Raw genomic sequence first — 22,579 nt, 5'->3', positions numbered from 1 at the left:
TTGTCATCATGCAGGACCGCGTCGATGAGCCGCTGCAGCCCCTCCTGCCCCCACCCAGGGCACCCACTTGTGTGAGAACCTCCGCAAGCCTTCACTCTTCTCTTCTGGTCACCCCACGTTCTTATCCTGCGTGCCCATCCCTTACTTAGGGGGAGGGCCGGGATGAGAGTCGCACCCTGGCAAGGGGGCTGCCAGGACATCACGCACGGGGCAGGTGTCACACAGCCTGCTCTGGGACCCTCCTCGGAAAAGTCAGTGACAATCTGAACCCCGTGGGGTGGATTTCTTGGGGAGGACCAGTGCTGTTCCGCAGAAGCCTTACTTAGACGCAATGACAGGCTCACTTTCCATGGCATCTGTTAAAAAAAACGCTGAAACTTCCTGGTTGCTGTGACCCAGTTACTCATACAGGAAGTCGATTACTCATTCACTACGTTTCCCTTTCACTGATTGAGATGTGGCTCTAAAAATGGAATTTTTAAGCACGTGTGCTGAGTTATCAGCGGCAGTTCCGCAAACAATCATTGCTTATGTTACCTGACACTGGCTTCGACGCTCGGGCTCCCCTGCCCTTGGAACTCGCTCCGGTCAGGAGTGCGGACTCATGGGTGCCTCGGTGGCACACAGAGGGGCCGGGCTGGCAGCAGCCTTGGACCAGCCATTTCCCTCCCCCAGCTGAGGTCGCTTCCAGCTGTGACCATCCAGTGTTCCTGGTTGAGAAAGGAGGGGTTGCCTTCCCCTTCCCTAGGGTTTAGTCCCCCAGGGCAGCGGTAGGACCAGCAGAGACAGAATGGGGCAATACACATCCCCACAGAGCTGTGAGCTGCGTGGCCAGGTGGGAAAGGTGGCAGGTGGCCTGGGCCCGGGGGCGGCGGGAGATACAGGCCTGGGCATCAGGCATAGTTTTCACAAGCAGGTGGAAGTTGCGTGTCTCAGTGAAGGATGGAGAAGATGGGAGCACCTGGAAGGTGGGCAGGATTGCCTGGCCTGGCACGGGCTGGCCGGTGGCCACAGCTGGAGAGGAGGTGGGGTCTTACTGCAGGGTAGGGCTTTGCGCGAGGTCCCCGCTGAGCAGCTCAGTGGCGTCTCTCTGGTGAAGTCTTCCCAGGTCCTCCTCCTCTTGCTGTTACTTATTCAGCAGATGTGGATGGCGCCATGGTGGAGGAGGCTTGGTCGAGAACCGCCCCCCCATCTCCGCAGCACAGCCTTGCCAAGCACCCTGCCTGGTGGGCGGTGGGCTCGAGGTGTAGGGCCCTCCCTGCCTCCCCCTTTTCCTCCCCGGCGTTTCTGCATCAGACTCTGTGTTCCTCCTGCAGCACGGGTGAGGGGAAATGGGCCGCGGGAAGGGTGCGCATGGGAAGTTGCTCTCTAGGCGATGCTGGAATTAATTTTCAGAGTCGTCTGTGTTAACCGTGAAGAAGGTGTGTGTGCTGTTCAGCATTTGGTTTTCATCTCAGAACATTGTCTACCTGTTGGGGCCAAGAGCTAACAGTCCCGTGACAGTGGCCGTCCCCCCGCACGCATTCTGTCCCTTTCTCACGCGCACGTGCACTTGGTGTGCACCTTCGCCGGTACTGGATACTCTCCGGTGCTCGGTTCACGAGTCCTGCTTGTCTTGGCAGTTTGCACTTGGGATCGACTCCCTGTGAAGGATAAAAATGAGTCCAGGATCTCTCTGAGGGCTGAGGCTGGACAGGAGTCTTTATCCTCTTCGGTAAGAGAGTTTCTTTCCCCAGGGCATAAAACTGCTGGGAACTCTCCCTGCTCTGCTTGGAAAACTGTTAGAGCTTTAACTTGCGATTGTATATTCCACACACCTTCCCACAAGCTGTCAGTATTTTCATTATTAAAAACTAGAAGCAAGGAAGAAATATCTTTTTTTTTTTTTTTAAAGATTTTATTTACTTATTTGACAGAGATAGAGACAGCCAGGGAGAGAGGGAACACAAGCAGGGGGAGTGGGAGAGGAAGAAGCAGGCTCACAACGGATGAGCCCGATGTGGGGCTCGATCCGACAACGCTGGGATCACGCCCTGAGCCGAAGGCAGACGCTTAACCGCTGTGCCACCCAGGCGCCCCAAGGAAGAAATATCTTGTGAAGTCACCTATTTCGTGAATATATTACCATTGTGTTTTCTCATTGCTTTTATTAATACAGGTTAGTAACTTAAGCCGTGGACAATTACCCTTGTTTTCCATGGCAAATTTTCTAGAAGTGAGCGGTATCATGGAGACAGGAGAAATGGGCTCAACCAGAGAAGTGGACCTCAGGCGTGTCTGTGCCAGTGGTTAGATTTTAGGAAGGTAAACTCATCCGCATCTAGCTAGGGACAGATGGCTGCTGATGGGCGGGAGGAAGCCTTGGTTCAGAAATGGGCATCCCGGCTCGCTGCTCCTGCCTGAGCCTTGGACGACTTCACTTTTCGAAGGCAACACCTTGGCTCCGTAGCTGTGATGCACGGTTAAGAAACATGTGAAAAGCGCTTTGTAAACTGGAAAGCCCTTACTCAGCGTGGGTAGTGCTCTGGTTCCTGAAATGGACCGTGTCTCTGTGGCTGGACGTTTCCTGGGGCACAGTTGTAACTTCTGTGGATCAACTGTGTTTCTGTATTCAGAAGATTCCTCTTCCTGGTTAAGCTTCTGCCTGAGAGCAGGGACCACATGCTTGTGGGCACTCCTCGGGGAGCGAGCCGAGCTGGACAGTGGAGTCCACTCCTGGGCTTGGTCAGGATCTCTAGTGCAAAGGATCCCGTGTGACCTGCGCTTACGAGGAGTAAACACGCCTAATCCATTCGATGACGTGCACTCGGACTGTTCTGGGAGGAGACACCTGAGCTGCCTGAGAACACTGTTTATTTTTGTCTCCTTGGTCCTGAACATTACCCGGCACATACGGGGCACTCGAGTGTGCTTGTTGAAGGAGAGGTGTGTTGTGAGTCTGTAAATATGGCATCTGCAGTCATAGTAGCTCAGTGAGATGGACCTGAGGGCTTCCAGATGGTACAGTTCAGTGAGATTAATAATCTTTAAAGCATGTTCATTTTCTCATAGAAAGAAAACAAAACAAAAAAGTAACTGAAGGACTCTGACTTTTTCTAGGTCAGAAATGCAGTAAAAACAGCTTAAATTATTTTTAGTAGCATACTTTTGTTTCCAGTAAATGTCAGTAGGGATTGCAGTACATGGGATCTTTTTTTTTTTAAGTGAGGAGGATTTAAAAAAAAAAAAAAAAACATGAGCAAAAATTAAGAGAATTCTGTTATTGGAAAAACATTCAGTCGTTTTTTTTTTCCAAAGCCACAGTATGAACTTCACTAGAATTAGTGAAAATTTGCGTGGGGGTGAATTTTCTTTCTACCGTCTATGGGGGGGGGATACATCCTTGATTAAATAATGATTTAACTAGGAATGCAGGCAGGCCACCACGTTGGTGATTTGGGCCTCTTTAATTACGTATGAATCATACCCCTCGGTCTTGTCTCCTCTTCTGATAAATAACACTGTCCCATCTTCCCGGTCTCTCATACACACAGAAAGAACAGCAGTGTAGACAGTACACATGTAACCAGTGAGTCACCACAGGGCACACAGCGCACACATGTAACTGGTGAGTCACTACACGGCACACAGCACACACGTAACCAGTGAGTCACTACAGCGCACACGTAACCAGTGAGTCACCACAGGGCACACAGCGCACACATGTAACTGGTGAGTCACTACACGGCACACAGCACACGCATAACCAGTTAGTCACGGCAGTGCACACAGTGCACACGTAACCACTGAGTCACTACAGTGCACACATAACCAGTGAGTCACCACAGGGCACGCAGCGCACACGTAACCGGTGAGTCACCACACGGCACGCAGCGCACACGTAACCGGTGAGTCACCACACGGCACGCAGCGCACACGTAACCGGTGAGTCACCACAGGGCACGCAGCGCACACGTAACCGGTGAGTCACCACAGGGCACGCAGCGCACACGTAACCGGTGAGTCACCACAGGGCACGCAGCGCACACGTAACCGGTGAGTCACCACAGGGCACGCAGCGCACACGTAACCGGTGAGTCACCACAGGGCACGCAGCGCACACGTAACCGGTGAGTCACCACAGGGCACGCAGCGCACACGTAACCGGTGAGTCACCACAGGGCACGCAGCGCACACGTAACCAGTACGTCACTGCTGCGCATTTGAAGTCAAGGATTGGCTTGGTATTGCGGTACCTCCTTTGTGGAAATGTGTTATTGGTCTGTTGCAGAGAAGGGGGCGAGTTGTGGTTTCCAAGGCGGGAGAGATTGCGCGGATAGTTGAGTGCTTGTGTTGACCTGAGGTCAGCTGTGTGAAGCCCCTGGAACGGGCTGGAGTGTAGGAAGTGTGCTCAGGGTGAGGTGTGGCGAGGTGCGTGCATGAGCGTTGGTGTCGGGAAGGCTTGGGTTTCTTGACTCTTGAGGTTGCTAACATCTTCCTTCCTGACTTCGGCGGTTCATTGTAAAGGACTCTTTCTCAGTGACTTCGGCAGCCTTTGCTTACGTGTCTGAGCCTCAGCTTCCACAGTTATAAATGGAAAGACGTTGACCAGATGCTCCTGGGCTCTTCTTGGCATCAGGTGGTCTTAGTTAGACTCTAGGGCAGGCAGACCTTCCTCAAGTTGCTCAGGTCCAGCTGAGGAGACAACCAAATGGGGTTATAGCAAAGCGTAGCAAATTTGTCCTGGAAATGTGAGTAAAACGAGCTATAGACAGAAGTAAGGGGCTGTGACAAGTGGAGGCTGGTCCTCAGGGTCGAGGAGGTCTTGGAGTGGTGGAAGACGAGGCTGAGGCCAGATCGTGCATGCGTGGGGGCTGATCGTTGGAGCCAGGTGGCAGGCAGCCACGGAGGTACGCGGACAGGGTGAGATCAGACACTCTGACGTGGAGTGTAGAAAGTGGGTCGGCGCGGGTGGGGGTGCCTGGAAGTCGAGACCCCATTAGGAGGCTTCCCTGGCTGCCTGTGCAGGATGAAATGGGGACCCGAGCCGGGGTGGAGAAGGATGGATAGGAAAGAATGAAATCGAGAGGAAGCTGGTAAAATGAGGAGGACCGTTGTGCCTTTGGCTGTGAGGATTGTGTGGCAAGGGTCTTGAGAGTGGCGAGACCACGGCCTCAGGGATGGAGGCATGCCCTGGGGGGGAGGCAGTTTAATTGGGGATGCAGTTTCAACTGTCTGTGAGTCTGTATCACAGATGAAGGGGGCTGGGTAGAGAGTCCAGCACTTGCGGGATCTGGGCAGAGCAAGGAAAGGACCGAGGAAGGAACAGTTTGAAAAAGGAGGGCATGGTGCTATGTCACATGCCCCCGAGGGACAGAGGGTCCCTTGAGCCTGGCAACTGGGGGGTCTCTGTGACCACGCAGAACTGGAGAGGGGCAGGGGCATGAGATTCAGGTTTTCCATGGAAACGTGTGAGCACAGGGAGCAGGAGGGAAGGAGTGTGTCAGGGGTGGCATGTGACAGCGAGGGTCCACGGGAGCTGGGAAGGGCTGGTCGCACACCAGAGGAGGCACACGAGTGTGAACTAGGAAAGCCGCTGTTTCCCTGTGTAACGGGCGTTCTCTTGGCCGTTCCAGTGCTCGCACCCCCAGCGCCGCCACCACCACCCATCCAAGGATATGCCTTCAAGCCTCCGCCTAGACCCGACTTCGGGACCTCTGGGAGAACAATCAAGTTACAGGCCAACTTCTTTGAAATGGACATTCCAAAAATTGACATCTATCATTATGAATTGGATATCAAGCCAGAGAAATGCCCACGGAGAGTTAACAGGTATTCTTTCGTTTCATCCTTTATTGATCTTGATTGATTTACGTGGATAATCTATGCACACAAACCCACCGTCTTAAACTAATCAGCCCTTCCATTCCCAGCAGGTCCTTCCCTGGGAGGTTTCTGTTGTGGTTACTTTTTGAAAAACGTTTTGCGTATTCCGTTGTATCTTGATACGGTTGTTAAGTGTATAGCCTCGTGAGTTTTGACACATACGCATGCATGCCCCTCAGCTTACAGCGTTGCCTCATGCCCCTCCGTCAGTCCCAGCCCCAGCCCTGAGGCCAGTGCTCTGATCTGTGTCACCCTGGATTTGTTCGCTGCTGGGGGGTAGGTGGGGACGGGACACAGAGAAGTCGTGTAGCCTGTGAGATTGTCTTCCCCCACCTGCTCCTTCGACTCGGCATGATGGTTTGAGATTGACTGGTATCGTTGTGTGTATTAATAGCTTTTTATTTTTATTGCTGAGGAATATTTCATGATATGAATATTTCATAATTTATTCATATGCTTTTGGATGCTTGGGCTGTCTAGGCTTTGCCATCATGAACAAAGCTGCCATGACATTGTTGTTCAAGTGTTTTTTGCGGACATACATTTTCATTTCTCTTAGATACAAACTCAGGAGTGAAATTGCTGGATCATAGGGGAGGTATAGGTTTCGCTGCATGAGAAACCGCCAGGTAGTTGTCCAGAGTGGTCGCCGTGAGGGGTGAGGTCCTTCCCAGCATGTGGGAGGGTCAGCCTTGGTGATTTTTGCTGTTTCAGTGGTTTCTCTTTGTGGTTTTAATTTTCATGTCCTGATAGCTAGCAAGTTGAGCACCTTTTCCTGTGCTTATATCTGTAATTCTGTTATATTTACACGTCACGTAGTATCATGACACATAGTATTAGTTTTTTTTAAAGATTATTATTTATTTATTTATTTGAGAGAGAGAGAGAGGGAACCTGAGCAGGGGAGGGGGGGCAGAGGGACAAGCAGACTCCCTGCCGAGCAGGGAGCCTGATGCGAGATTCAATCCCAGGACCCTGGGATCATGACTTGAGCTGGAGGCAGATGCTTAACCGACTGAGCTGCCCAGGCGCCCCTCACATGAAGTATCTGTCTAAGCCTCTTCCCTGTCTAAGCCTCTTCCCTGTCTCTTTGTTACTGATTTGTAGGAGTTTGTAATATATTTGAGGTGCAAGTCTATATTTGGGATGTCTTCACCTGGTTTGAGGCCTGCCATTTCACTTTCTAAGTGGTGTCTCTTAATGAGCAGATTTTTATAGTTTTGTTGACATGCAATCTATAAAGTTTTGAAAATGGTTATTGTGTGTTCTCTCCAGGAAATCTTTGTCTGTCTGAAGGGTACAAGGTATTTTTTTAAGCAGAATTACAGTTAGGGCCTATACACATATTTTCTTAAAGATTTTATTTATTTGAGAGAGAGAGAGCGCGAGTGTGTGGAGGTAGGAGGGGGCAGAGACAGAATCTCAAGCAGACTCTGAGTTGAGCTCAGGGCCTGACACGGAGCTGGATCTCGATATGTGAGATCATGACCTGGGCCGAAACCAAGAGTTTGTGGCTTAACCGACTGAGCCATCCAGGTGCTCCCGGCCTATGTATTGATCTAGCCCTGTGATCCATCTTGGATTAGTGTTTGTGTGTGCTAGGAGATAAGGGTCTGTTGAGAAGACTTTTCTTTCCCCATTGACTTACCCGTGCACCTTTGGGGGCGGGGGTGAATCAGTTGATTTTCATTGCTACCGGAAAGTGCCCTGGAATGTTTTATTGCAGTGGTTTTGAAACTACAGATGAGTTTGGGGAAAGTGGATGCTGTTGAATCTTCTGGTCCAAACATATAGCTGCTCTCTCCATTGATTAGGTCTGCTTTAATTTCTTGCAGAACTTACTATATTTTTCAACATATAGAGGTCTTTCATTTTATTTACTCTTAAGTGTGTTATGTTCTTTGGTGTTATTATAAATCGTATTTTAAAATTTCATTGGGAGGGAAAATTTTCAGGAGGGAGTGACTGCTAACGAGCATGGAGTTTCTTTTTGGAGTGACTGTGGTGCTCTAGGGGGACAACCCTGTGATTATACTAAAACCATTTCGTTGTGCACTTGAAAGATGTTAAAGAGTTTTTCATTATTTTTTAACAAAGATTGTTTTATTTCTTTCCAGATTCTAACACATTTTATTTATTTTTTACTTGCTTCATTGCAGTGGCTAAGAAATCCAGTATAAATAACGTTGAATATATGTGGTGAAAACAGACATCCTTGCCTTGTTTCCGCTCTTACGGGGGAATCATTCATTCCTTCACCTATAAAATATTCTATTAGTTGTAGGATTTTCCTGGAGACCCTTTATCAGGCTGAGGGGATTCTGAGCCAAAACCAAAAGTTGGATGATCAACCAGCTGAACCACCCAGGCGCCCCTTCCTACCTCCTGTTAGTGAGATGTGTTCCATTGATTTTATGTTAAATTAGCTGGAATTTCTGAGCGGCGTCATGTATTATTTTACCCACATCTTTAGTCATGATCGGTTATTTTTATATATTGCCGGATTTAATTTGTTAGCATTTTGTTGTCAATTTTTGTGTCTCTACTCCTGAGAGCCATTGATCTGTACTTCTCTTCTTAGGTTTTGATAGCAGGGGTGTGTGACCTGGTCACGCGTGCTGGCGGTGCTCCTTCCTCCTCCAGATTCTGAGAGAGGAAAGTAGGAGATGCGTGACTGAATTTGTCATTGAAATCACTTGGACCCGGAGTTTTCTTCATACCATTTAATTGCTCTAACACATATCGGCCTGTTCAGAATGTTCTGTCTCTTTTTGTGTCAGTTTGATAGTTTGCATCTTTCAAGGAGTCCGGTTCATCTGAGTCGTTGAGCGGACGGGCCAGAAACTGTTCGTAATGCCCCTTTACTGCCTGTGGGACCTGTAGTGCGAGCCCAGCTTGTGTCTTCTCTCTGCCTTGATCAGCCTTGCTAGGGGTTGGTCAGTTACATTCTTCCTTTCATAGAAACAGCTTTTTACTTTGTTGATTTTTCTCTTTTGTTCATTCCCCCCATGCGTTTTCTTTTCTCTGATCTTTATTACCCTATTCATTTTGAGGTTAGATCATCAAATTTAAACCTTCCTTCTTTTCTAGTCCATTTGTTGAAGGCTGTAGATTTCCCTCTGCTGGTTTTAGCTACAGCCCACAAGTTCTGATACATTTTAATTTTCATTCAAAATATTTTCTCATTTTCCTTGTGAATTCTTCTTTAATCCATGGGGTTTTTTTTTTTTTTTTTTTTTTTTTTTTTGGTTTGTTTTTGGAAGTGCGTTCAAATTTTAACTCTTTGGGGATTTTCTTTTTGATATCCTCTCGTCATTGATTGCTAATTTAATTCCTTTATGTTTAGAGAACATACTCTGTAAGATTTCAGTCTTTTGAAATTTATTGGAACTTATTTTATGGCTAAGCATGTGATTTATCTTGTTTTTTTAAATCTGTTCAGACACTTGAAGAGAGTGTATCCTGGGTTTGGTGGACGTGGGGGTTCCGAAGAGTGGGTGGGGTTGGTTGATAGTATTGTTTTAACCCTTTACACCCATTCTCATTGTTTCTGTCCTGCCGTGATGTGGGTTTGTCTGTTTCTCCCTTCAGTACTGTTTTTATTTTATGTGTTTCAAAGCTCTGTTACTAGATATACACCTTTATAATTCTTTGTCTTCTATGACGAATTGACCCCTTTATCACTAGGAAGTGTTCTCCATGTTTTGTAACTCTTCTTGTTTAAAAAGCCTTTTCTGGGGGCGCCTGGGTGGCTCAGTCGTTAAGTGTCTGCCTTCGGCACAGGTCATGATCCCAGGGTCCTGGGATCGAGCCCCACATCGGGCTCCCTGCTCAGTGGGATGCCTGCTTCTCCCTCTCCCACTCCCCCTGCTTGTGTTCCCTCTCTCGCTGGCTGTCTCTCTCTGTCAAATAAGTAAATAAAATCTTTAAAAAAATAAAATAAAAAATAAAAAGCCTTTTCTGCAGATTATTAATACAGTCTCAGCCATTCTTAAGCTTACTGTTTAGCTGGTGTATATCTTTGTACGCACTTGTACTGTCAGCCTGTGTGTGTGTCCCTCGTAGATATCGTATCACAGGGACTTACTTTATTTCTGGATTTTAATGTGTATGTTCGATTTGCTTAAATATTTTATAAATTTAAATTTAATTATCTGTGGTTGAAGTCTACCATCTTGCTGTTTTTTAAAATTCCTGTATCTGTTTTTTATTCGTGTTTCTCTTTTCCCTTCTCCTTTTGGGCTCTCAGATGTTCTTTATTCCATTTATTCCCTCTGCTAGTTTGTAACTTTACCTCTTTTTGCTTTTTAAGTGACTGCTTTACGGACTTCAGTGTGCAGCTGTGACTTAGCACAGTTAATACTGGACCTTCATATAAAATATAAGAGTTTTATAGTAGTGTAATTCCGTTTACCCACCTGTCCTTTTACTATTATTCGTGTGTTTCACTTACATATACATTATAAATTCCATGGTACAATGCTGTTACTTTAAAGAAATTAAGAAAATGGTCTGTTTCCCCAGATATGAACCATTCCTAGTTCCCTGCTGACGTGTATTTCCACCTGGCATCATTTCCTTTCAGCCTGAAGAATATCCTTTAGCCGTTCTCGTTGTGCAAGTCTGCCCATTATGATTTCTTCTAGCACCTTTTTGAAATCTACAAATGTGTTTATTTCCTTCTTATTTTTGAGAGAGATTTTTGCTGGATGTAGAATTCTAAATTTACGTTTTTCCCTCAACACCTTAAAGTCGTCATCATATCACCTTTGAGTCATCATTTCTGATGAATGTTCAGTTTATTTTCTTATTGTACTTCACCTGTATGTAATTTATCATTTTTCCTCTGAATATTTTCTGTTTTAATTTTGCTTTTCAGCAGTTTGACTCTGACGTGCCTAAGTGTGATTTTCTTTGTATTTTTCCTTCTCCGTGTTCATTAGAGTTTTTCTGGATTTGTATGCTGATTATCTTTCATGACATTTGGGTGAGATGCTGGCTATCATTTCTTAAAATATTTTTTCTGCCCCATTTTCTCCTCTATGTTAGAGTTTGCAATTATGTGTATGTTAGGTCATTTTTATATTGTCTTCAGGTCGTCGAGCCTGTGATTTTTAAAAGTGTCTTTTCCCCTCCCTTTTTTTGGTTTGGATAATCCGTATTGATTCGTCTTCAAGATTGCTTTATCCCCTCCACTTTTTGTTGTTGTCGTTGTACCCAGTCTTCTGTGGTAATCGTCTAATAATTGTTTTTCATTCAGATACTGTACTTTTCAGTTGTAGATTTTGCATTTGGTTCTTTTTCATAGTTTACATTTTCTGCTGAGACTCCCCATCTGTTTGCTCATTGTTCCCATATTTTTCTTAATGACCTTTAATGTACTTAGAGCAATAGCATATGTCTTATAGCAGTCCTTGTCTGCTAATTACCACATGTGGCTCATTTCGGGATCTGTTTCTATCAACAGGTTTTTCCTTAGGTTACTAATATCACCCTTTTGGCTTATTTACACACGTAGTAAATTTTTGTTGTTGAACATTATGTATGTTACATTGAGGGAGTCTGGCTTTTGCTGTGTTCTCTGGTACCTTGCCCCACAAATTCCTACCTCTTCTGCAGACCCATACCATACTCTGCTCACTATCTCCTCAGTGCGACGAGACTGCTGCCCTCTGGTGCTCCTCCCCCTGCCCCCCGTGTTGTGGTTTGGAAATGCTCCCCAGCAGAGCAGATGCACGGCTTACCTCATGTGTTTCCCTTGCCTCAATAATCATAGGCTTAAGCTGCCTGTTTTTCAATGCCAAAAATAGCTGTCTCATATTTTCTCTAGTTTTGTAGTTAAGGTGAAAGGATAAGTCCAATACTAATTACTTTGTCGTGGTCCGAAACAGAATTCTCAGTTGCAGTTTGAGAACTCAGATTGGTTGCCCAGTTTGTGCTGGTGCCTTATGAAGTGCTCTTTGCTGTAATATTTTTTTTCCCGATTACAGTCTTCTTAAGAGAAAGAATGTTTGGGGATTCAGTTCCCTTATTTATAAAACTAAACTGTTGGACTGGGTATTTACCCCAAAGATACAGATGTGGGGAAACAAAAGGGCACCTGCACCCCAATGTTCATAGCAGCAACGTCCACATTAGCCAAACTGTGGAAGGAACCGAGATGTCCTTCAGCAGATGAAGATAAAGATGTGGTTCATATATACAATGGACATTACTTAGCCGTCAGAATGGATGAAATCTTAGATGTACATCGACGTGGATGGAACTGGAGGGTAATACACTAAGTGAAATAAGTCAGTCAAAGAAAGACAATTATATGGTTTCACTCACGCGTGTAACATAAGAAGCAGCACAGAGGATCATGGGGGAAGGGAGGGAAAACTGATTGGAAAGAAATCAGAGAGGGAGACAAACCATGAGAAACGCTTGACTCTGGGAAGCAAACTGAGGGTTGCAGAAGGGGAGGTGGATGGGGGGATGGGGTGACTGGGGGATGGGCATTAAGGAGGGCACGTGATGTGATGAGCGCTGGGTGTTATACACAACTAATGAATCATTGAACACTACATCTGAAACTAATGAATGTACTATCTGTTGGCTAATTGAATTTAAAATTTAAAAAGCTTCTATCTTAAAAAAAAAAAAACTAAACAATTGGATTTGCTCAGTGTGACCAATATACACTGGTCCAGGCTCTTTATTTTTATTTTTTTTAAGTAGGCTCCATGCCCAGTGTAGGGCTTGAACTCATAACGCTGAGATTGAGAGTGGAATGCTCTAGCAACTGAGCCAGCCCAGCATCCCAGTCCAGGCTCTTTAGTGGGTGATTTGGTATAAATAGTAAAATAAAAATAGTATATGCCCTTTGATCCATGAGTTCTTCGCATGAGAACCTTTAAAATATGTGCTTACTAAAAACATGTGTTTCTGAAGAAAAACTTTGGGCACAACTGGTTTCAACAGCTTTCCTGACGGACGGTCTTCCATTCTTAAACGCTTTGAGACTGTCTGTGAATGGCCGTGTCTGTTGCTGCGTTTTCCTGAGGCAAACACTGTGTGGGTCTGTGATTTAAATACACTCTTAGAGGTGGGGCAAGGGCCCGGAGAAGCACGCACATTTTCTGGGTTTTTTATTGGTATGATGGGCTCTTACTACGCCATCACCCCGTTGTACAAGATAGTTTGTTGTTGTTGGTGGTGGTGGTGGTGATGGTGGTGGTTTTTTTCCCACCAGGAAGGAAACATGACTAAGGCTTTGTCATCTGGCAACAGAAAAAGGCTGCTGGTGATTCAAATTTGATGTCTTTACCTGACTGTATTGCCACATCCTTGTTGTAGTTACATCTACAAGGTTCTAAAGTTACCCAATGTTTGGAAATTCCCTCAAGTCAAACAGAAAGTAATAAAGATGGGGTTTGAGCTGCATTTTTGTGGCCAAGGCCAGCCCACTTACTAGCATGCCGTGCTTCTCCTCTGGGTTTTGAGTCAACCTGAGAATTGCAGCCTTGTTAAATGTGTGAGCCTTCGGGATTCTTTCTTTTACTATTACTCCTGATGGACTTTGGCTAAGGTCCAATCTCAAAATTGTTACCCATCAAAATAGCATAGAAAAATGTTGGAAGTAAAGTTTTCCTGTTGCCAAAACCCACATGCTGCACTTCCGCTTCATCCCTCCCTCTTGCAACTTTGCTAGCATCACGGCCAGCTACATGTATGAGCCCTCCACTCAGGAGGTGGTAGTGTGCCGCTGGGGGTGCAGTGTGGGCAAGAGAGACATGGTCCGTGGCCCTAGTGGGGAAGAGCATCCAGCTAGTAACTGCTGATACTCGGAGTCTGTGCTGCTGGAGGGAGGCTCCGGGTAGGACAGGAAGACAGAAGAAGAGCACAGAGCTCATGGTGTGCTCTGTCCCCTGGGAGTGACCAGCAAGACAGTCCTTAACACCCCATCTCTTCACCTAGCTCTCCTTCCACACTACAGTCTCTGTTACAGCAAGGACAGTGTCTTAATTCTGAGTTCCCACAATCTGGTGCAGTGCACACGGTAGATGTTTAATGAGTGTAACCCTGAAGCCTTGTGCAAAGCCATCCATGTACTATATGATGCGTCACTGTGAGCCCTCGCCTAGTGTGCCCTCGATCTGGCCATACCATCCATCATTGTTCACCGAATGGCTGCTGGAGGAGGGCTTCAGTATAAGGCAAGGTACCTCTCCTACTTCCACTATCATTGTGGCTACGGAGATGGTCCCACAGGGTAGCCAGAGCACAGTGCTGGTCCAGGTTGTGTGGGCCTTGCCACCAGCCCTAGGAAACCGTTGCAGTGGGTCAAAAGTAGCAGCACTCTGCTCAGAGCACAGGATGGCCTACAAAAAGAAGGCATGCTCCTTGCTTTCGACGGTCCTGCGCTGCTTGTTCCTCTCGAGCTCTGTCAAGTGGTCCTAGGAGAACACTGCAGAAGTGACGGCTCTGTGTCCTGGGAGTGGGTGGGGGTGGGGGTGGCAGGAGGGTGGGAAGTACGGTGGCCGGGCTGTGTTTGCAGCCTGCTGTTTGCTTTGGGTGCTGCCCACTGGAGGGATTGTCCATTGGTCAAGACTTTTTAGAACAGTACATATGTTAAAATTAAAGTAGTATGTATGTCCTTTACTTCTAAGTATTTATCCCAAAGAGAGACGTACAAGGATGTCTGATACTATGATGGAAAAAAAAGAGAAACCATCCTTGAGTCAGTCAGTAGGGATGGTTGAGTAACCTTCTGTGCGGTGCGGTGCGGTGCGGGGCGGCTGTGGACAACAACGAGCCGGAGCTTTGCAGCGTGCACATCAAGCCTGGAAACAGGCAACTAGGTCATAAGTGGTTTGTTAATATGAGTTATGGTACATGATACAATAATATCTCTTCTTTCTAGACTTGATGACCACTTTGTATCTAGTGACAAGGGAAGGTCTCAAAGACACCTAGAGGGAAAACAGCAAGGTCCAAAACCATGGGTTTGATGCCATACATTTGAAAAAGAATGATACACTGTATTGCTTTTTATGTACCTACATATTTTTGTAAATGCATAGTTTTGAAAATGATCAAATCGCTTCTGAGAAGAGGATTGAGATGAGGACGTGGTCTAGGCAGACTTGTCAGCATTACCTGTATTTGAAGTTGACAGTGAAGATGTGGTAATGTAAGACCTGTGTAGTTAGGAATTAAGAAATGACTGCATATTTATTTAGAGGGAGAGAGTGAGCATGCGGACGTGAGCGGGGAGGGGCAGGGGGAGAGGCAGAGAGAGAATCTTAAGCAGGCTCCCCACTGAGTGAGGGGCTCGATCCCACCACCCTGATCATGACTTGAGCCGAAATCAGGAGTCGGATGCTTAACCAACTGAGCCACCCAGGCTCCCCAAGACTGCATTTTTTTTTTTTTAAAGAGAAAACTTGCCCAGAATTGTGGCAAAAGGGCCAACGAAGCAAATAGGGGGCATGCCGGCCTGTTTGGATCAGCCGCATGTCTCGCTTACCACCGGAGTGTGTCTTGCCGCTGCCGCTCAGTAGCACGTGGCCGCGGGTCTCCGCGTCCTCAGGCATAAACGGAGATGACGGCGCCCCCCTGCGGCTGCTGAGCGCCGAGGGCGTTGTCGTGTGACGTGGCCGGCAGCCGTGTTCTTGTGGGGTCTGCAGAGTGAGCACAGAGTCTTTGGGGGCCGTCACCTTTCGAGTGAAGTCAGGAGCGTATCCGGAGTTGTATGTGGGGTGAAGCTGTTTGTCCAGGATCAAACACAGTCAGAAGGAAGAACAAAACACAGGGACCCAGCAGGTCACACGTCCCCAGGGAGTTCCTCTCAGAAGTCTGCCAGCAGTTGCTAAGGAGCAGCTGGTCAGGTCCAGTCCCTAGGGGGCTAGTGTGTCGTGGGTGCGGGCCTTCCCCGCAGGAGCAGAGGTGGTCCTGGACGGGGACCACGGTGCGGTGCACACGGTGTGAATGTGCCTCATGCCGCCGAGCCACATGCGGAACAGTGATGGAAATGGCAGGTTGCTTTTTGGTTTGTTTTTGGTTTTTTTGTTTTTTGTTTTTTTGTGGGCAGCAAAGCAAAGTTTATTGAGCTCCCCAAGAGGGAGGAGACCCGAGAGGGTTGCCCTGAAATGGCAAGTTTTATGTTACTTTATTACCACCATTAAAACAGAGAGAGACCAAGAAACAGGAAGGAAGGAAGGTCAGTGAGTCACTGGCCAGTCATGGGGAGCTGGTCAGTGTTCGTGATGGGAAGGGGCCGCCGTGTTTTACAGTTAGTGGGCACCTGTCCTAGAAGTTAAGTGGTGTGGTCCCTCTTTATGTTTTGCACAAGATTGTGCACGGTGACAGCACCTTCCTTGCCGTGAGCGTCAGCCACGGAGGCATGGGAGCAGAACACGGCTGATGACTGGTGTCTTCTCTCGGTCCGTGTGGTGGCCAGGGTTCTAGATGACAGGTCACCCGAGCAGGGCTACTTTGTAGTACATCGGGGTGACTCCTTCCTGGAAGGAGTGAACGGCTTCCTTCCTCCACCGAAATGCACCGAGCCCCAGCTGTGTGCCGCATTCTGCCAGGGGCTGGCAGTTCCTGAGCGCGTAGGCTGTGGCTCCTGTTTGGTACGTGAGTGGAACTGTCATGCCAACCGTTGGATTCAACTTAGGGTAGGAAGCGTTCATGGAGACGAGTGGCGTGGCCTCCAGCTCAGTGCTGCGAATACTGGATACCAGTCCCTTCCCTCCTTGCATGAAACCAGGCTTCCTGGGTTTCTTTGACCTGCCCACCAGCTCCTCTCCTGCCTCACCACCCACCTGAGAGCGCGAACAAATGAATGAATGAGTGGGTGAGTGAGTGAGTAAAAAAACAAATAAAGACTTCGTACTGGGGGGAAATGTGTGCGTTTGTTCGTGGCATATCCGTGATGCGCTGGGCCCTGGGATTACACAGATACGAAGGCAAGGACTCTGAGCTTTTCTGCAGGTTCGTCTGGGTTTTCAACAAATACAGCCCTAATGTCCACAGTGGTGGTAGTTTTTCCTCTTTACGATCCTTCTCCCGTTCTTACCCTTCTGTGTGCCCGTGGTCTGCAGCCCAGCTTGGGACGCGAGCAGCAAAAGCAGCATCTTCGTTTTATTGTGAATCTCGGAGGGAGAGCTCGACCAGATAAAGGACATGTCCATCTGGTCCTAGTTTGCTAACTTAAGAAAAAGAAAAATGTGAACGGTGTTGAATTTTAGTAAATGCTTTTTCCTACATCTTTGAGATAATCATAATTAAAATTTTTTTCTACATATGATTTTTAAAGTATAAATCAAATTTATTGAGATATAATCACAACAAAATGCATCCATTTTTAGTTTATAGTTAACGAGCTTAAAAAAAAAATGTGTATGCACATGTAACAAGCACCTCAGTGAAGGTGTGGAACATTCTGACTCCCGCAAGCTCTTTCCTGCCCCTTTGCAGCTAGTTCCCCGTGCCCTGTCCAGAGCTGCCACTCAGGTGCCTTCTGTTAAGGATTCATGTTTGCCTTTGAGAGAGTCTCCCACAAATGGAGTCCTCCATGTGGCCCGTTCTGTGGCGGCCTCCTTCCTGAGATGCAGCCACCGTGTTGCACGTCCTAGCAGTCCACACGTGGAATAAGTGTCCCATTGTAAACTTGTGCCCTAATTGGTCTGTTCACCAGTTGACGGACATATGAGTTGTTTCCAGGTTGGGACTGTTACGGATGTTTGCATACAAGTGTTGGTGTAGTTCTGTGTTTTCATTTCTCTTCTGTAACTATTGGGTATTACCAGATGGCGTGGTGAATACACACTGACCTTTATAAGAGACGGCCAGCTTCTCCCCCGTAGAATGGCTGTACTGTTGTCCTTCACAGCAGCACCCTGTGATCCCTTGTGCCCCCTGGCCTTCACCGACCTGGTCTGGTCAGTCCTCGTGATGTCAGCCAGAGCTGGCGGGTGCATGCTGGGGTCTCCTCGTAGTTTTGTGAGCATTTTCCTAATGACCAAGGAGGAGTGTCTTTCCACGTGCTTATTGGCCATTCCTGTAGCTTCTTTTCCAGTGTGTCTGTTCTTATCCTTTTCCCGTTGTTTAAAGTTTACGTGTGTGTCTTACTCAGTTACGAGAATTTTTAAAACATCATGCGTGCCTGTCCTCTGTCAGACATGTATGTGTGTTTCTCGAAGATTGACTCCCAGTGTCTTGTCTTTTCCTTTTTGTAACTGTAGCTTTTAAAGAGTAAAAGTTTTAATTTTGATGATGTGTTTGAATTTTTATTTATTTATTTATTTTGCAGTTCATACTGTTTGTGTTCTAAGAAATCTTTGTCTGTCCTGAGGGTCATTAAAGATTTTTCTCCTGTGCTCTCTTCCAGCAGTGTTGCAGCTGTGGATTTTACGTGACGTCTGTAATATGTTCTGTGCCGGTTACTTTTGTCACGTTAAGTCCAACCTTCCATTGCTCGTATCCGCCCAGCGTTTGGACACGGTGTCAGTTTTCCTGAGTTGCTGGGCTCAGTTTGTTAATACAGTGGACCCTTGAACAACACGGCTTGAACTGCGCATGTCCGCTTTTATGTGGATTTTTTTCAATGAATACAGTACTGAGAGTCAATGTATTTTCTTTTCCCTGTGATTTTCTTCATAACGTTTTCTTTTCTCCAGCTTGCTTTATTGTAAGAATACAGTGTACGATACGTACAGTACACAGAATGCGTGCTGATGGCCTCCGATGCCGGTGTCGGTCAGTAGTGGGCTACTAGTAGTTAAGGTTTGGGAGGATCAGAAGTTCTGTGCGGGGGTTGGTGCCCCCACCCTTGCACCGTCCCAGGACCAGCTGTGCTTTCCTCACCCGTGTCTGTAAGGGAGACCAGCCCATGCTCCTCTACTCCGTCCAGAATAAATTTGCTCAGTTGGATGATTCGCTGTTCGGCTGTGGCCAGAACTCTCCAGTAGAGCTGTCTGGAGCTTGAGTGGACAGTGACGTCTTGACCAAGAAGATGGGATCTTTGAAGCTTGGAGAGCAGTGGTCTAGAGACAGCCGCTCTCCGATGGTGGCCCAGAGCAGTGTGTGGAGACGCCAAAGAGACCGCACCGTGGCCGCTGGTCAGGGACGGCAGAGCCGGAGGTTGGAGCCACCCCGGCTGCCGTTGGGTCTTCACCTGCCCGGGCTGTGGTCCCCACGTGGCGGCAGAGGCCTGATGCGTTCTTGGTGGAGCCGTCAGAGAAGATGATGCCCAGAGGATCTCTTAGGCAGTGGGTGTTTGGGCAGGATCGGCTGCACGCCTGCAACTCCTCTGGCGTGACTAGTACAGTTGAAGGTCGACTGGGCAAAGCTGGTTTGAATACGGAAAGACTTTGTAGGCCAGCTGTCCTCATATTCTGGCAAAGGAATGGAATGAGTTCTTGCTTCCTGCAGGATCACCAAAGCTCTACCCCAGAGCAAGAGCCTTAGAATGAAGCTGAGCTCAGATCTCCCCTGCTGGGGTCAGTCTCTCAGATGTCCTGTCCCTCCCCTCGCCCCACTTGCTCTGCTGCCGGAGTGCATCTCCCTCGCTCCCACATCCCATGAGCTGCTGACAGTGACTGAGATTGGGAGCCTGTCCCAGTCCCTTCGCTATCCATCCTTTGCATTTTTCCCTCACTGGGGACCTTTGGCGGGCCAGGCAGGTGTCATAGTCTTTCCTGTCTGTATTTTATGAGGCATTGTGTGTAAGAAGAGTCAAGTATTTGGGGAGCTAAATCAGAATGCCTCAAAGCCACCCCAAAATGCTGACAGGTGCCAACTGGGGCTGTCTTGGAGCAAACCTGCAGAGAGGGTGGGGGGGGTGGGCATCGCTTTTCCCTGAGCCTTGCGCCAGCGGGATAGTTGACCTGTCTCTGGCCATTCAGAATGTGTGTCTGCACACCTCTCTGCTGAGCTGTGGACAGGCAGGCACAGTGGGTGGGGGAGGGCACAGGTCTAGTCTGCTTATGGAACCCTGCAACAGAACGGTTTCTGTGTGTTCATTGGCGTTCTGCTGCTGTGATGCCCGGGGAACACGGAGTACCAGCATCAGAGTGCCTGTCATAACAAAGGTCCTGTTCCGTGCTCATGGCCCTGGAGGTCATCTGAGCGTCCCGGCTGGGTCAGGCTGCCCCTGGGCTTTGAGTCGGCGTTAGGGTTCTGGAGCTCAGACTGAAGGGGCAACAGCACCCAGGGTGCATGCTTACAGCAGATCACAGCAGCACAAGAGGCCAAGCCAGTCACACAGAGCCCAGGAAAGCCTGGGCATGGGTCACATCTTCGGACTTTACAGTGACCAGAGCAAGGCCACAGCTGAGCCAGCACCCAGTGTCGACCAGGGAGGGGTGGTATCTGCTCTGCTGAGAGGTCCCGCAGAGTCACCCGGCAGGGCGCATGGCATCCCATCTCCAGCTTTGGGAACAGGGACCCCAGGAAGTCCTGGGTGCGTGTGCTGTCCGCTGGATGTAGTCTGCACGGCGCCCGGCGTGGGGGGAGCTCTCCCGTGTCCGACTGACTGACTGAGCAAGCGTCAGCCCACTGAATGTTCTGGTTTGAGTCCTTATAGATGAACACTGAAAGTTGTCTCACTGAGAGGAGCCATAGGTTTTCCAAAATTGCTCATAAACCGGTGTTAGAAGAATGTTGTCCTTGCGTGTCATTTCTCTGATTTTATTGACATTTTGCTTGAATTCTGTCCTTTTCAGGGAAATAGTGGAACATATGGTCCAGCACTTTAAAACACAGATCTTTGGGGATCGGAAACCAGTGTTTGATGGAAGAAAGAATCTCTACACAGCGATGCCCCTTCCGATCGGGAGGGATAAGGTAAGGGTTGCGTTTGGATCAGACGATGTGCAATGAAGTGAAATTCAAACGTGTTGGCACAAAGTAAATCACCTGGGACGAAAGAGCGGCCGGTTGCTGTGTGCGCCATCCTGAGATCCGTAGAAACTACTTTCCACGTGTTGTGCTCTCCTGCGTTGGGGCGGGGCGTTGGCCAGGTTCAGAGACAGACAGAGCTGCTCGGAACTACACGCATGTGCTGCACACGCAGGGCACCCGTGCCGCACACCGCCGTCAGACCAGAGCCCAGGTCACGCGGTGGGACGGTAAAGACCTATGGAGGAGCACGTTTGCAGGGCTGGGATGTGTGTGATGGTGGCCGTGCAATCCAGCAGAGGTCCAGCCGGAGCCGGTGTTCCCATGAATGGTCATCACTGATCCATTAACCACTGCAGATAGTGCTTGTATTAAAATGTCGCCTTTTCTTACTGTTTTTGTCATCGTGGCTTTAGAGGAATACAAGTTCTGCCTAAGAAGTTGTCACTTGGCACATCTTCCAACAAATGAGCTGATCCAGGGTGGTAATGGGTATTGTTTATTAACAGGAGAAGAGCAAAACTCAACTCAGAAATAATCTTCACACAGACTTTAAAAACAAAAAACACAGCAGAGAAACAAGTAACTTAACTGTCCCAGTGAGAGCAGGGAGTTGATGCCCTTTGAGAGCGACCTACCCAATTAACTTCTTAAGCCCCTGGGTCCCTCGGAAGGAGTGTAGCTCGGTGCTCACAGTCTCACACTGCTGGCCGGCAAGATGCAGACCCTCCTTGGCCTTTAAATATTTTGCTTTTCCGTTTTTTGATAATCTTAACATGACTAAGCTCCTTGCACTCGTCTGAATCGCCAGGAGACTGGGTGGTTTGGGCGCCTTGTGGTGCCGCTCGGACTTGGCGGTGCTCTGATAATGGTCGAGTACGTTACGGCCAAGGAAGGCCGCGCGGCGATAAGGGCTCCTTACCAGCTGGTCTCCGGGGATCCCGAGATAACAGTGGTGCACGGCCGGGCTGGGCGGGGGGTGACTGACACCGGCATTCTGAATTGCAGGAAGTCCCGGGACCCCATGCCTGTCCACTGAGTTGGGATCATGCCTTGCAAAGAAACACGCTGGTGCATTTGAAATTTATTATGAAGTTTTTAATTTGCACATTTGTTTTTGTTTAAAGTTGTATAAGAAAAAAAAGCATAAGGAGTTTATTCACAGTTTATCTGTACACAGTTATAATTAGATGCTAGGTGGGGCATAGGAACATTTTTCCTTCAGAAGGGATGGGGGAGTTGATACAGTGTTCACATTTGAAACTTGTTCTTGTAGAAGTTAACCAGGCTCTGGGGTAAACAGAGACCTGGTTCAGGTCCTCGTGTTGCCCTCTCCTGTGGTGGGACCTTGGGTAAGAAGCCGTCTTAAAGCCCCCAGGGCCGCACCTGTGAAAGGGGGAGGTATGCAGAAGCCGCCTCCCAAGGTTCTTTGAAAACTGAATGAATCCACCCCCTGGGAGAGCATCTCCACCAGTGATGAGCTGCCTGTGCTCCTGATGCAGGTTCTGAGGGGGGGGGGTCTGCATTTCTAAAAAGCAGCTCCCAGGTGGTGCCCATGCTACTGGTCCCAGATCATGCTTCGCGTCATCAGGGTTTCAAGTACTTAATTACGACGCGCCTAGCGGAGACTGCGGGGTTTGTGGTTAGTGGTCTAAGAGGTGGGGGTGTGCCCTCCGTGCTCTCAGGTTTCACCCCACCCTCTTGTGCCTTCTGTGTGTGAGCATGGAGAGCCTGCCCCCGGCCACTGCTTCCCGTCACGTCTAAGCTTCTGTGCAACAGTTGTGATATGGAGACGCTGATCTCTTCTGTTTAAAGGCTGATAGAA

At 48.1% G+C, this 22,579-nt stretch overlaps 1 protein-coding gene across 3 annotated transcripts in view; it reads left to right on the top strand.

Moving 5' to 3' along the window:
• Nucleotides 1-22,579, top strand: part of AGO2 (argonaute RISC catalytic component 2) — a 111,454-nt gene that overhangs the window by 46,079 nt on the left and 42,796 nt on the right. For all 3 annotated transcript variants that reach the window (XM_048212432.2, XM_057307939.1, XM_057307938.1), the window contains exons 2-3: nt 5,616-5,811; nt 20,580-20,700. In XM_048212432.2, coding sequence (XP_048068389.1) covers nt 5,616-5,811; nt 20,580-20,700 — 317 coding nt within the window. The remainder of the gene's footprint in view (nt 1-5,615; nt 5,812-20,579; nt 20,701-22,579) is intronic.

The sequence above is a fragment of the Ursus arctos genome, unplaced genomic scaffold (genome assembly GCF_023065955.2).
Source record: "Ursus arctos isolate Adak ecotype North America unplaced genomic scaffold, UrsArc2.0 scaffold_6, whole genome shotgun sequence".
Lineage (NCBI taxonomy): Eukaryota > Metazoa > Chordata > Mammalia > Carnivora > Ursidae > Ursus > Ursus arctos.
Note: the sequence above shows the minus strand (reverse complement) of the source record. Positions and strands in the feature narration are given on the sequence as shown.